Genomic DNA, 16,667 nt, shown 5'->3' with positions numbered 1-16,667 from the left:
GTGGTTTGATGGTCATTAATACATCTAATATCCATGGTATTATGAGCATTCTTCGTTCCTACCAAAATTAAAATAAAATAACTACAGACTTCTAAATGAGATTTTCTAATTTTCTCTCATTTAATAAATAAAAACCAGTATTTCCTTTGAAATCACAAGATTTTTAAGTAGGTACTTAAATACCTACCTACTTCCTACTCCTGATTCTATTTTAAGTTATAACTTTCTTGTTTTATTAGAAAATATTTTTTGTTGTAACTTGTACATTTGTTTACAGATATACTTATTTTATGGATAAAGTTCTCTTACAGATATACGAGGGTGGTCTGAAAAGTTTCCGATCTCAACGCAAAGATGGCGGTACTCGTCAATAAAAGCTAGTGAATGTAGCTGTGCATCTTTTGACAGTTACTCACCAAAGTTTCGGCCATTTTAGACGCTCAGTTTTTAGTTGACAGTCGGTGAGTGAGTCGATGTGTGTGTTTTTGTGAAAATGGAAAATATTAAATATCGAGCTGTTATTACATTTTTGTTTTTGAAAGGCAATACGTCTACGCAAATCAAAGAGTTGGACTTTATGTATGGGGACTCTGCACCATCATTTACCACATTGAAATTTTGGGCAGCTGAATTTAAACGTGGCCGTAAGAGCTTGGGAGACGATGAACGTTCGATATCTTTCGACATCTTTTACAGATATGCTTCTTTTACAAATAATGTGTTCATTTAATTTTTTATTAAAGTTGTATGTAATCTGCCGTAAGTATTTTCCCCAGAATAGTTATTTATACACTGAGATATGGATTTTTTGATTGTACCTGTCAGCGATTGACTGTACTACGATTTAAAACGGCCACCATCTTTAAGCGGAACCGAAACGTAACAAACAAATTTACAGAAAGATGAAATGCAAAACGCTCCAGTATTCCGAGTTAAAAAAGCACTTCGTGACGCTCAATTAATTAGTAACCTATGTCTCAATACAAAAATAACCCATCGTTTTACGTGGTGCAAGATTCTAAACTTATCTATATAGCTTTCAACTGAAGAAAAATATGAAACCCACTCGTGTATTTTCCTATATTCATAATTTTCCGTACTCCGGCGCTGGACCGGCGATATTTTTGTTACAAAAATAGCCTTTCGTTCGAGTTTAGCTCGGCGGGAAGGCGTGCGCCAGCAAATGTTAGTTTTTGAGAAATATCGCCGGGCACAATACATAACTCGCGAATACGTCCAACATCTCAAACTCAAACAACGTGGCGTAAAAATAATAATAATGTGTAACAGCGGGCCATGCAGATACTGCGTAAGCTTTTTTGAAAGGTGTTGAGTTACGTTGTCAATAGACGCCGCGCTGTAGTGATTTCAAGATTGGAACGTAAAGAAATATTCCAAATTACTTACTTTTAAACATGTTTATGAATGACATAAAAATGTGGTATTTTTAAGTGACAACAAAATTCAATCTGGCATCTGAAAGTGACAACAAATGTGTTTCAATTTTTAAATTGGTTTTAATGGTGCAGGATAATAATTTTAATTTTCTTTGTCTAAAAGAGTCAACTTCGTGATAGTAGTCCATGAAAGTGAACCAACAGATGAAAATACTCATCTATTATACAGTCAGGGGCGTTGCTCCGTAGATATTGCTGATAAAAAACTATCAATATTAATATTAAAATCTGTACCTCCTTAGAATCTTAACTAGAAAGCTCAATGTCTGTCTATATGAATCAAGAAAAACTTTCGAGTTTATTATCACAACTATTAGCGTATGAATTTTTGATGTCAACATGACTATATTTAGTTTGCAACATAATTATCATCATGTGCTATGTAGCTTCACAAATTCCAATCAAGTTTCATTATATGATGCAAGGTGTTTGATTGTATCACATTTTTAATTTTAATGATAAAAAATATTTACCAAGTTTCGGGAAAAATAATTATTCTTTGTCACATGACTGTAAACGTAGGTATATCATTTTTATATTGCGGCGAACTCGATGCAGAAAACATAAAAATTCTTATGAAGTATTCGAATTTTATGGTGCAAAAAATAATATTTATATCGTTTCTCAAACAAATAAACTTTGTGGTTGGAGATTGAAATTTCAGACGACGTTTAGTGGGAATTGGAAGCTCTGGAAGGTGCTGTTCAATCATTTTTTCACCCATCATTATGAACTACTATTTATTTATAAGAATTAAACAGTTTTTAATATTTATTTTATACAGTCGAGAATTCGTACTGAAAATTGCACGTTAATAGAGCAATACTCAAATCATAAGATTTTATCCCTAGTAAATATATCCCTATTCAAAATATCATCTACCAGTGATTCCCGACATTATTTAAAGTAAAAAAAGGAAATTAAATTTTGGTCTCCGTTAACATTTTTGGCGATTTTTTTTCCAAGTTGAAACATGAAAAATCTGTAGTTATTAAACATTTTGGGTTGGAGTGGGGGGTAGGGCGGTACCCCGCTAAGTGACCAGTGATGTCACGTGGAAAAACTTTTTGTTGTTGTTTGGTTCTATGGAACCAAACGGGCTAAAATTTCGGAATCGTGATAAGAATCACAGTCTAGAGAGAAATCAGTAATAAAATCGGCATAATGTTGCATTTGTAGGAAAATCATCAATTTAACGGGCACTATTGAATGACTTGGGTTCGGACTAAAAAAGCCATTTTTTCAGATTTTATGGTACCAAACGGACTAAAATTTTTGAATCTTGAAGAAAATAATAGTCGAAACCGAAATGAGTCTTAAAATCTATATGAATTTGCATTTCTGGAATGATCATCATTGTTATGGGCGTTAATTTAAGACTAGGGTTCGAACTTTAATGGCCTTTTTTTCAGGCTCTATGGTACCAAACGGGGTAAAATTTTGGAATGGTGATCAGAATCTTGGTCCAAACCGAAATCAATCTTGAAATCAATATAAATTTGCATTTATGGAAAAATCATCATTGTTATGGGCGCTAATTTGAGACTAGGGTTCAGTTTTGGTTTTGTAATGATATTTTAATTTTAAATTAACAGGATATTATTTTACTACAAATAATGTCAGGAAAGTAAGTCAAGTACGTCCTTCCACACCTGTATATTATGTATAGTGACTTGAAAGAAGCTTGATTCTTTTGTGCATTGCAGGCATTCCGAAATAAATGCGTTTCAAACAAAATATTCGCAAAATACCTATTTTCAACATTAATTTAGCCAATCAATTTAATCCATTTATCTCATAAAAACATCCGTTCATTATAATAAAATTATTCCAAACGCATTAAAAAGAACAAAGCTGATAAAAGCACTAAGTACCTACTCATACGAAACGGCGCGCTTTTGCCATTAAATCTGACAGCCCGCGTAAATATTGTATTCCATAGATAATGTACATAAAAGCAGGGAAACTTTTTATTACCATGGTCACTGAACAGATCATTACTAGAGTGATCTATACTGCGAAAACTGATGTCGCAAATCCATAGAAGACATTTGTAATCGAATAACATCATAATGGCTCAATATTTCAGGCATCATATTTGGTAATCTCCACAAAATGTACTCCATTGGCAAATCTTCCCGTTCTGCTCCAATCCTCTCCCATACAGTCCATTCATCTCTTCGTAGGTCTGCCCCTGGGTTGCTTTCACATTTCACAGGGACACCCAAAAATTTTCGGCGTCGTACCCCACACAGGAGGGCCTGAGAAAAAGAAAAATTTCCCTCAGGGCCTATATAATCTTTGGGGATACTGTGAGGAGGGTTTCTTTTAAGGGAAAGAAGGAGAGGAAGTTCTGGGAAGGAAAAGGTATTAAGGTTGGGTAGGAATCTTGGGATCAGTGTGTCCAGGAGTGACGGACATGTGAATCTATCCCTTCTGCTGCGGTGCAAGTCGATGGATCAAAAGAGATCAGTTGGAGAACTAAAGGGTCCCAATCGGCCTCTCTCAATCTGCCAAGCCACGCCTCTGGTGGGCAGGCGCATCCTGAACACATCTCACCCGATGAACCTGGGCACCCCTGCTAAGTTACCAATTATGGTGAACCACTTAGGGTGACCGATAGCAGAGGTGTTGGTTATCCAATAAATGGTTCCAGAGGCGGCGGTACCCAATCTTGCCTCCCAAATTAAATAATTTCGTCTTAAATCCTTTCAAAATATCCAGCCCATTGCTGTATTCAGCCAAAGGAACCACCAGGAGTTAAAGAATTTTACAACCAATGGTGATATCGGACGTGATAGACACATTTGCTAATTTCAATTTTTAACGATGACAAATCTATGGTAAAAGTTCTTATCATATCTGTATACTGCATAATATGATACTAATAGAGCATTTAACTCTATCAATCCTTATCTCGTTTCCTCAAACTAAGACCAAAACAATTCATTTTAACGAGTTTTCGATCCTGTCAGGGAATCTAAAATAATATAGTATGTGTAACTCTGCTATCTTATGCGTCCTGTGAGAAGTTAAAGATGATCAACACTTTTACAATTTTGTACAATACATAGAGAAGTGACTGGTACAATCATACATTCCTCTAAATGGAAAAGAAATACGTTGTTTTATTGAATACATTACAAAGCTACTGCTGCCATTACAAGCTGGACTCTACTTTAACAACTCTGGGATCAAGGTGTCCATGTGTGCCAGTGTCTTGTTGAATTTACAGATTTTGTGTGGGCTCCACTTGTCCCATACAGGTATCATGCAAGATTTCACATGTCTCATAACGGTACACAAAAAATAATATTCCTACTAATTCACTGGTCACGAATAACTCGAAAATATAGGAAAATCTTCTACTGTCACCACGGAAAGCGGAAAATGTTGCTTGTGTCATGATAGAGGATTTGGCCAGCCCAGGAGTTGAGCCGAGAAACAGACGCGATGCCAACTCAGCCACTGACCAGTCAAATATATTCAGGGATCATTCGTGAGTTTTCGGTGAGCTAGAGTAGTAAGATTTAAACATTTGACTTTCTGGATGTTGTTGAGACAGCGCCACAGATAACTAAAAGATTCCTGAAATCTTCATACAAAAAATTGTGTATATTTTTTCATCTACAACCATATCTAGAAAGTCGAATTTTAAATCGTATCAACTTAGCTCACTGTATAGGTTATATTTGGATTATTTCTATAGTTCCGTTTTCGTGGGGAAATCACCCGAAGGGCGCATTATACAGGGTTTTCAAATAAGAGGTGTTATTTTGATATTCAATCGTAAACAATCAATGGTTTCGTTGCTTGTGTGGCACGTATTGCCGTCTTGTTGAAAGTAAACGTTGTCCAAATCAATATCATCCAATTCCGGCCATAAAAAATCATTAATCATCTCTCGATAGCGCAATCCATTCACCGTAACTGTTGCTCCAGCCTCATTTAAAAAAAGTAAGGTCCAATGACTCCGCCGGACAGTCACACGTTGAGAAAAGAGAAGCTTTTCAACCATAACTCTTGGGTTTTCCGAGCCCCAGATGCGACAATTTTGCTTGTTGACGAAGCCACAGAGGTGGAAATGGGCCTCACCACTCAAGATGATTTGCATTTGATTCACTCAAGTGAATTTTAATAATTTCAATGCGTTGTTGAAGCGTGTATCGTTCCATTTTTATTAATGACGTAGTTTCTACTTGTCAAATGTCAATAAATGACAGCTTTAAAAGTAACATCTACCGAAATAGCGGGCTATTCAAAGTAACACCTCTTATTGGAAAACACTGTACTAAAACAAGATCTTATTATAATTTTATAAATGAGCTTCTTTTGCGTCTTTTCGACACCAATAACAGGAAAATAAAAGTGATCTGCTCAAAAAGAAAGATTTTTGATATTTCATTTTTAAATCTATTTCTCTAGAAGTGAGGAATAATTGGGCTTACTTCGGGTGCAGAAGACATGGCCAAAATACATTTCTATCGGTTTATCTCTTCAGTGACTATGGCTCTGCGGGTGGTACCGAAAGTAAAGTACACCTATTAATTTTAGTATTTTCATGTTTATTATTTGTGTATTACAATTAAATTAAGTGCGATGGTAATGTTGTTGGCAGAAATGTTATTGATCAGCTCTGTGGCACGAGCGATAATGGTTTTCATAAATTGACTTGGTGCAAAAAATGTTGATCAATCGTTTTCACATGTTGATATATATCTAAACAAAATAATACCTAACTAATGGGACCATTCGATTTGGCGAGCGGTTGTATTAATCTGGTTGAGTTGAACCGTATGGAGATGCGTTGCATACGATAAGGGGCGTGGCTATCAAGTTGCACGGTTATACCGCAAGAGCAGAGGCTTCCAAACTTTTTCGCCCCATAGACCACTTGCGAATTTTTTTTTTCCGTAGACCCCCTGCATGCCGAATATTGAATTTTCCTAAAACTATTAAAGTCCCATGTGATAATAATTTATTTTTATAGTAAAAATATTCCCTTCCCTTGCCTGTCCAACAACCGGGTGGCAGTATAGTTACTCTGTCTTTACATTATGCAGACAGGGGCACCCTTGTGAGGTATTACACCAAATGAAAATAAGCAGTATAAGCAACGGGATTTTCTTTCTGTAGCCCTACAGAACTGCCCTTTAAGTTCTTTGTCAGTGCTTATTCCGGTCAGTTTTTCTTGTCATATGATATCCGATTCTTCAACATTGCATTTCCATAGTCAAAATGTCCTCAAAATTAGTTTTGAAGTCTGTGTGAAGTACATTTAAATGTTGAACGTCATTATTATCCTGTAGGTTTTTCAAAAACAAGTTATGGAACTAGGAAAATTCGCGGCTTCCAATGTGCAATGTTTTGCTTGAATATATTAATTCTGACAAGAAAAGGAACGTAGACTCTATTTATATACATCAATTAACAACTTTACGAAATATAAAAAGACAAATATCAAATAAGTAATTTCTCATTCTATTATATTTGTGTTATGTCTATTGTGTCATTTACGGAACTCCTAAATGTTGTCTTGAGGTAAATGGGGGTCCGCTCGTATGTACCTCCATTTGAATATCGTAAACCCCCAAATTTTTTTCTCGCTCACATAGACCCCCAGCATGCCGATATCGACACCTGGGGGTCCATATAGACCACTTTGGGAACATCTGCGCTAGAGCATCCAACCAACATCCAACCACCCAACCGCCAACCAAGAATTTTCGTCTATAGTGTGTTTGAACCAATTTTACGCAGTCTGCCTAGGAATTACATACATTTAACGAATAAAAATAAATAAAATGACAGGTACAACTAATGATCGTGAAATTTTGATGGATTTTTTTGAATAAGGATTTAGCTATCTTACAAACACGATTTACTCTGATAGAGATACCAGGAATGAAGCTCTTGTGATCTTGTTGGAGCAGTACAAATGTATTGAAAAGGAAGCAACGAATAAAACCGTAAAAAGTAACATATTTTATTCTTTTAATAGCATCATATGACTGTTTTTCGTTCCATGAGTCAAGTTTTTGAACGCGTTTGTCTTTTTTATGATAGTATTTTACGATACGCTACTAGAGCGATCGCAAATTTTAGTTTTTTTGAAGTTGGAGGCATACTAAGCGTGTTTCATAGAGGACAAATTGGTGAAATTGAACCAACCATCACGTTGTCTGTAAGCAAAACTCAACGGTTGACACACAATGGTTGAACGAACCAAATTGAGTGATCTATAGGTGGTTTTAGAGTACTTTTTAAAATTAAAAAAAATGTTTTTAGTAATGTTGTTAATTAAGTTCGAAAATGGCTTTGAACACCATAATATCCTTTTGAAATAAAAAACATTAAAAAAATAACTGACTTCAAAAGAAACATTAAGAAATGGATTATGGATAAGGGAAGGAAGAATATAGATATAATTTTGCAACCCAACAAAGACTAAAGCTTGTATTATGTTTTATTTTTCTCTAAATATTGTTTTTTTTTAAATTTTCTATGTAGTATTTTAACACATGTACTTATACTATTTCAAACACACAACCATGTACAATGTTACCTTTGTAATGAGGCGAGGAATGTGAAAACAACGGGAAACGCTGTGATGGTTAGTTAGTTAGTTAGTTAATGCCTATTTGCTTAACATAGTAACCATTTGATTTTCTTTAATTTTTTAAAAAGACTCTCCACAGAGCATCCAAACAGATGACCCTTGGAATCTAACAAACACTAAAAAAAACAAAATGTTAAAAAAAATCAAAACTAACACAATCATTTTCCAACACATGTAAAAAAATATAAATATTTTTAAAAGTGCTAGTGACGTCTATAAAAAATGAAATGACCAAAATATATTATGTTAATCAAAAGTAAATCGTTTATGTTATTGCATATAACTACGGCATAAAAAAATATTAAAGGTATATTTGTAAACACTAAACACATTTGTGTATAAAGAGTAGTGTCAATATGTCTCGATCCCGCCAGCCTCAGCAGCTGATGATAGCTGGTGAGGAAGAACCGCGGCCTCCCAGCAAGTGCGCGAGGTTCCTCTATTTCACGTGGAAGTTTTGCACGTGCGTATTCTCACACTTCATGCTGGTGTCACTGGTGGTGTCCTACTGTATCCTTGGCGCGTTTACCTTCGAACATCTTGAGGCGGAGAACGAGAGGAAGGTAAGAATAAATTAAAAATGTTGTTTATTATTAAATTTTACTACCATTTAAGCCTTTGAGTATACGCACAAAATTAATTTTAAAATACGTGCAGGCGTTATACATATCTAATATTTAAAGCTTTATGTTGATAAACAAATTGTTAACATAACGTAGTAAAATAATTTATGGTATGTTATTCTATAACACTTTTAAAAATAAAAGTCTTTTCGGAAAAATCAATATTATCTGAGAGTTTAAAAAAAATATATTATTTCATCAAGTAATTTAAATTAATTTGTGATTTCAAGGGGTAGACCGAGTTTATAGTTATTGTGATAAAAGATATTATCTTAGAAATTTATCGTATTTAAGTGGCCTCACAGTTTGATAATGACTTCAGAAGGCCAAACAGATGTCACTCGTAGTAATAATTACACATCAGAACTTGTTTACAAATAAAGTGTTTTTTAAAATAATCAATTAATAATGTTATTGGAAATATAAAGGAAAAATGAAAATGGAGTTCTTTTCATGACCTTCATACCTTTTTCCATGGGTTTTAAAGTGAGAGACCAGATGGAAGAATTATTGTATTCAACTTGACTTCGACCTGAAGAAGAGTTCATGATTTTTTGTTGGCCTTATACCAATCGTGTAATTTATTCGATTGAATCGGAATACAGTCGTGTATGGTTTTTATAAGTTTGAAAGGTTTTAGATCATCGACGAACAGATACAAACCAACAATATTATCATAGTAAAAATATCATCAGTAAAGATTAAAAACAGTAATGGGCCTGAGTGTGATCCTTGAGGTACTTGAGTTTACGTTTTATTATTGTATTGTATTTTACGTTATTTCCATATAACAGGATTGGTACTAGATTTCTCTTGTGGACTACTAGTCTCGCTTCCATTATTAACTTTTTATTATCGGCTACTGCCAATAATCTGTAATTAACTATCCTTATTTTACATTGTGTATCTTCCTTTTTATACTGAATAATCTAACCGTACGCACTAAAACGTACCCACTAAAAGTGAGTTATTAATAATTGTTGAGTGTGATATGAAATGATATCACTCAACACATTTTTGACAAATTATTTTACTGGGTGTCTGATGTTTTGGTACCCATCCAAAATACATTTTTGTCAGCATGTCAATGATACATTTTGTAAACACTATTAATATATGCCATTATTTTTAACTAAAGTAAATTAATATTAGACTACAATGGAAACACAATTTCCATACGATATAATAAATCACATTTTCCGATGTAGGTAGTGGGGATGTGACATTGTGGCAGTTTTTTTTCATAGAATTAGAAAAATTATTTATATTTTTAAGTTTATTCAAGTTCTGTTATTATATCGTTATGAGTCAGTTTTTTCACAGATCTGAAATAATAACAGAACTTGAATAGAACTGCGAAAAATTAAATTAAAATTAAAAATTAACTGCGAAATTTGATGAGTTGTTCAAATTTTGTGAAACAACTGTCACTAAGTTGGTATTCGGGAGATCGAGTTCGAATCCCACTATTCACTTGATGCATTTTTTAAATTTTATATTTCAGGTGAAAGCAAGCATAAAACATATTCGTGGTAACTTCACCCAAGACATTTGGAAGTTGACAAAAACCACGTGGGTGTTGCACAAAGAAAACTGGACTATTACTGTGGTTGGAAAATTGGGGGTAAGTTGTTTTACTTTACGAGTCCCATAAAACTATTTAAATGTTAATCATAATGCAACTAAACTATCATTTGAAAGGTTTTTATACTAGTTTTAAATTAGGTGCTTTTTTAAAAAATGTTTTAAAGATTTAAGATGTTTCAAACTCTATCAATATGATGACCGTAGATCAGCCGAATTTTAATATATATATTTTTTAACGCTGTCCGTTTTAGCTTTTGATCGAATTGTCATCTTATCACATTTTGATCAAAAACTGAATTGCTGTGCCGTAACAGCGTAAAAAAATCAAAATGGCGCTGATCTATGATTTTTAAAAATATTTCTTAAAAAATAATTTACAGAACACACAATCTCAAGCAATATGAGCTATAATAGGTAACTACTGACGTTAAATATAAGTAACTGATGTTGTCAGGTTACGTAAGGCCTTTCGACTACTAGGCCCTAAACAAGTCAGTGTCATCGATTAACTGTTGAAGACGGCCGTCGACCACTTAGATGCCTCCAGGGTTGAGGGGTAGGCTCTCAACTGGCAAGCTGGAGGTCACGGGTTAAATTCCCGATGTTCGCAAGTAAATTCTATTTTACTAATTATATCACAAATCGCTCATTAAAAATCAAATATAGTATACTTGCGGCACGCTTCAGAGTGAAAGAAACTTTCAGTATTGCCCTGGTGTAGGACCACTATTCAGAATTGAAACGTTGCTTGAAATAGCTTTGACCGTGCTTGGTGACCAGATCTGAATAGCCAGGTACTTACCCACCATCCTCTACCCGATCTCCTTCCCATCATCACCACCTTCAACCTCAAAACATGCCCTAGGGGATGCCACAGTCTCACTGGCATAAAAAAGACAGAATGTCAATATTTGAAAATGTATAGTCATATTATCACTATCACTAATCATGCATTTTTTGCATGCCAATAATTTAATTGTTGTAAAGTTTTCTTTAATTGACGTAACTCTGTATCTATATCCCGTATTATTAATATTCGCCTTGGTAAAGGAACATAATTGAATATGTGCCAGAACTTGGCCAAACTTGGAATACAACTGAACGTTTGAACTGAATTCCAACACTTCCGTAGTTTCTGTCGGAAATTTGACGCCTTAGAGGGATCTAGATTTGATGAAGTGTTTCAAATAAGACTTAACTAAGACAGATTATAATACTAGAATCGTTATACGAACCCATTCGTGAAATAATTTTAACAAAATTTAAGACTGACGGAAGTTGTCAAGAAAATGAGACGAGGAACAGGAAGGTTATAAATTACCTGGGTGCATCCTGTTGACACGCACCACAAAGGTGTACGCACCACAAATTGTTTAAAGATACCCTGTAAAGATAATATGAAGTATAGGCGCAATCAAATAAGCCACCAAGCCATTTCCAAATTAAGTCATTATGTAATGAGTACAATATTTCGTTTCATCATTGCTTTTTAATGTATTTTGTTTAAACTTAGCTGATGTGTACCCAGCGTTACTCGGAGACTTATAAATGTTTGGGGTAAAGTTTTGAGGTTGTCAATTGATTGTTGACAACATGGTGCATTTTTAATGTGGAAATAATATAATTTAACTGAAATAAGTATTTGTTTTACTTGATCTCATTTTAACAAAAATAAAAATATTTGATTCATGTCTTCTTCGGGCATCGCTGAATTTTTGTAACATTCACTTTATGTATTATAATAAAATTCATATTGTTATTGTTAAAAAATCTACATTATGTCGATTTTAATTCGACTCCGTATATAATTCCATTCTTCTTCGAGCATCTACGACAAACAAATTGTTTTTTCTATAAGTCTTGGATAAATATTTTTTTTCATAAAATGCATAAAACCTTGTCTTATAAACATCAGATTATCCTTAAAATTTTTTTATACATATTTGACAAGTCAAAATATTTCACCAACAAATGTAGATATAATATGTCTCGACGCCATCTAGTGGGAAATTTAGCACTAACAAAGCCTTTCCTACAAAAATAAAGTTGCTTGTTTTCAGGGGAAAAATATAATAAGCAGTATTTGTTGATTAAAGTTCTAGTACATATTGAATTATGTGGCGTGTTGGAAATAAGCCGACGTAGCTCAGTGGTCCAGAGCACCTGATCAGAAGGTGTGGGTTCAATTCCCGTTGGCGACATTTATTTTTTTGGGAGATATTTTCAATTTTTTATTGATATTTCAGGCGACTAATTATTGATTATAATAATTTGTTATCCTTTGTGCTATGCATAAAACCTTGTCTTATAAACATAAGTTTATCTTTAAAATATATAATACGTATGATATAGTTAATAATGACGAAGGTTGACTTCCCCGCCAAGAAAGAGGTCCTGGGTTCAATTCCTGGATAGGACTGATGAATTCCTAGGTGAAACTTTTCCTGTCTTTTCTTCATTGTCGTTTCACATCTTTCGTTTGAGAGTCGTTACTAATACTGTCTTCAATGATTAAATCATTAATATCTTCATATAATAAATTATTAATTAATTATCTTGCCTTATGTTCCATCACCTGTGTATTTTGTCCGTACAGTATGTACACCTAATACTAACAAATTTCCCATTAATCTTCCTGCTTTTCCCAGCGGAGCCACAACTCCTAGCTTGTCTTCAGGCATTTATGCAAATTTTGATGAGCCGCACTAATTAAATAATTAACAAAGGGACCTTGATCAAAACGGATCAAACTTGGACCTCGATGAGCCAGCTGTTTCGCCTGCGGGGAATGGTGTACATAAATTAGCGGGGGCTTCTCGCTGAATTATGAAAGAGACCCGGAATTTGGGCGAAACAGCTGTCACTTGCATTAGTTTTTGTGAAGGGCTTGTTGGAAATTCGATAGTAGTTCTGTAGTTGGAGAGGTTAAGGCTGGCCGCATACATACGTTTTCCGTATTCGATTTCCGAATTCGTTTTCCGTATTCGGAATTCTGTGAGACTAGCGCAAACGTTCGTTTTTCTTCATTCGGAATGTATAAACGTAAGTACCAGTGTTGCCAACAAGGGCGATATATCGCCATTTAGGCTACTCAGAGCGAGAATCGGCGCCGAAAAAATCTAAAAGGCGACTGGTCGCCAATTAAGCTACTTCAAAAACATCAATTTTAAACATGTCCCGAAATTCTAGCCACCCCCCCCCCCCATGAAATTTATTTTTCTGGGGACAAATTTTATATTTTCTTGAAATTCTCTAGCCACCCCCCCCATGAATTTTTTTATTATCCGGGGACAAATTTTATTTCTTTGAAATTCTCTAGCCCCCCCCCCCTTCACAAAATTTTTATTTTCACGTAAAAACATCAATTTTAAACATGTCCCACCTAACAGCAAATTCGGCTACTTTACGCTACCTTATGTATGAGAAACGGCGATATTAGGTCAAGATCCGTTGGCAACACTGAATTACTGAACGGAAATTTCCGAACGTTTGCGTCGGCACACACAAAATGTATGCAAGAGCTGCGTTCCACATGACGTCATTAGGTTTTTTCCATTCGGTTTCTCCGAACGCGCCGGCTTGCATTCGGAACGTGCGTAAGGAATTTGTTCCGTTCGGAACTAAAACGAACGTGTGCGGCAGTTAATGTATTTTCTATTGATTCCGTGCATTCGGATGTCCGAATACGGAAAACGAATTCGGAAATCGAATACGGAAAACGTATGTATGCGGCCAGCCTTAATCGTCGAAGGTTAAGCATATTGTGAAGTCCCCAGTGTTGCCTGGGTGAAAAGTGTATAGAAAAAGTTTGTAAAATTTCAACAAGATACACACACAAACATTTTGATTTCATTTTTGTATACTACATATTTCATTACATTTGTTAACTTTGTATAAACATATTTATTGCATTCATATCTTTCCAGCATGATTACTTATCTAGTTATCACATTCACCTGTTCTCTTTATTGCATTCATCTCTTTCCAGCATTATTACTTATCTCGTTCTTATCTAATTATCACATTCACCTATTCTCTTCATAAATGCTTATATTACATTTAGTTTGAACTTAAACAATCATTATTTGAGAATTATATAGCAAAAGGGGGCACAGATAAATGTAAATTTTTAATTTTATTTAGTAGTTAATATTTTACCTCTGTAGTTTCAAACAAAAGTGTTTTTATAAAAAAATTAAATCGGTATTTAAAACTACATTTATTCATACTGTTTATTTTTTACCCACCCACTTAATATGCGTGTTTTAGATTTTGTGTAGCTGATTAACAACCATTACTCGACATTAAGGGTTGGTTATCGGTTGTGTAGGGTTTGAAACACGTTTATTAGTAAGGCCCAAATTCTTACATTAAATTGTTTACACTTTATTCAAAATAATTATAATGTATTGGTCACCATGAAACAGGGAGTTGCCTAGTATGGTAATTCAATATATCAATGTCTTGTAAATGTCAAAAGTATATAATAATTCATCAAATTTCATCAAATTACACATATAGATATAGTTTTATACACATATAGACGATTCAGAAGTTTATTTTGTTTCTATTATTATATATACTTATTGTATGGTGTTATTCTATTTTCCTTATAATTAGTGTAACTCGCTCACCAAGCACAAGAACCAGCTTCTTCTTTGGTAAGATTGCGACTATAAATATATTTTGTACCGATATGTAATTTATATTACACCACTGTACCCACTTATATCTATATTAAATAAAATTTAAAAACTAACTTTAGATTTAAAAACTGGAAGATCGTCCTTTTGAAATAACACCAAGATTTCATAATTGCTTGAAATGACTCTAAGTTTAGTGACTAGAATCTAGATGATATGAACAGTAAGATTTATCAACTTCTGATCGTCTTCCTATTTACTCATTTCTTTTATCTAACATTAATTCTTCCTCTATCCCATCTCCTTCCCTTCCTACTCCCATCAACATTCCTAAATATTCAGATTGAAAGGTTGAGTGGCTATGATCCATGGCTACAAATTCAGAGATAAATTTTATTTGACTATTTTGTGTTGTTTCATAATTTTTAAAATAAAAATAAAATGAAGATACTTTTTGTATTGCCCTATTGAAAGACATTCATAATCGATATTTTGCTTGAAATGGCTTTTCGCATCTTATTCCCTGCCCCTCCCTACCTTCAACCTCACAACGTAACCCAAATGAGGATGCCATAGTATCACTGGTTCCAGATAGTTAAGAGCTGTACTTCCGTGTAGTTAAAGAAAGAATAAAAAATATTTTTTTACATTTCACCCTAACTGTGATATTAATAACATTATCATTCACCAGCATATTGTGACGTGTCATGTCGCCAATAAATAAGATATTTATTCCCTCCCGTAGGACTTTGAAAAGGCCATCCTGTCCGCCATGAAGGACAAAGGGTGGGACGGCGACGAGAACCCCGAGGTCATCCAATGGACCTTTGTTGGCGCCTTATTCTTCTCCATCATTGTCATCACCACAATAGGTAGGCCGTTGCTCGTTTAAAATAGCCCTAATGTCTGTTTTATGTTCGTTTATGCCCTTTTTATGCTCTTTTACGTCTATTTAAGCCTAATACCACAGAGATGGCGAAACAGTTTCTTCACGAATGTCAAAGTTTATGCCAAAATTTAGAAACAGGGATGGCAAAACAGTTTCTTCAAGAGTGTCAAAGATTATGTCAAAATTAAGAAACAGGGATGGCGATACAGTTTATTTAAGAGTGTCAAAGATTATGTCAAAATTAAGAAACAGGGATGGCAAAACAGTTTCTTTAAGAGTGTCAAAGATTATGTCAAAATTAAGAAACAGGGATGGCGATACAGTTTATTTAAGAGTGTCAAAGATTATGTCAAAATTAAGAAACAGGGATGGCAAAACAGTTTCTTCAAGAGTGTCAAAGATTATGTCAAAATTAAGAAACAGGGATGGCGATACAGTTTATTTAAGAGTGTCAAAGATTATGTCAAAATTAAGAAACAGGGATGGCAAAACAGTTTCTTCAAGAGTGTCAAAGATTATGTCAAAATTAAGAAACAGGGATGGCGATACAGTTTATTTAAGAGTGTCAAAGATTATGTCAAAATTAAGAAACAGGGATGGCAAAACAGTTTCTTCAAGAGTGTCAAAGATCATGCCAAAATTCAGAAACAAATCTTCGCTCTTCAAGGGTACCAACCTATTCCATGGTACCAACAATGCTAATTTAGTTTTGTGACGCGAACCTACGAGTACATCACGTTTGGACAAAAGTTTTGTTTGCATATATTTAATAAGAAGGAAGTCCTGGTGAGGCGTGTGAATTGGTTTTTTAGACAAATATACAGTTTTATTCCGAGATGGATGAGATTT

At 34.3% G+C, this 16,667-nt stretch overlaps 1 protein-coding gene across 2 annotated transcripts in view; it reads left to right on the top strand.

The window, feature by feature from the left end:
- The first annotated feature begins 8,375 nt into the window (after positions 1–8,375).
- Positions 8,376–16,667, top strand: part of galene (potassium two pore domain channel subfamily K member galene) — a 340,051-nt gene continuing 331,759 nt past the window's right edge. For both annotated transcript variants that reach the window (XM_089645485.1, XM_089645484.1), the window contains exons 1-3: positions 8,376–8,639; positions 10,204–10,323; positions 15,675–15,801. In XM_089645485.1, coding sequence (XP_089501611.1) covers positions 8,433–8,639; positions 10,204–10,323; positions 15,675–15,801 — 454 coding nt within the window. In that variant the 5' untranslated portion in view covers positions 8,376–8,432. The remainder of the gene's footprint in view (positions 8,640–10,203; positions 10,324–15,674; positions 15,802–16,667) is intronic.

Source organism: Hesperophylax consimilis, chromosome 22 (genome assembly GCF_061612785.1).
Source record: "Hesperophylax consimilis isolate HC1 chromosome 22, BYU_Hcon_1.0, whole genome shotgun sequence".
NCBI lineage: Eukaryota > Metazoa > Arthropoda > Insecta > Trichoptera > Limnephilidae > Hesperophylax > Hesperophylax consimilis.
This window is presented reverse-complemented; position numbering and strand designations above follow the sequence as displayed.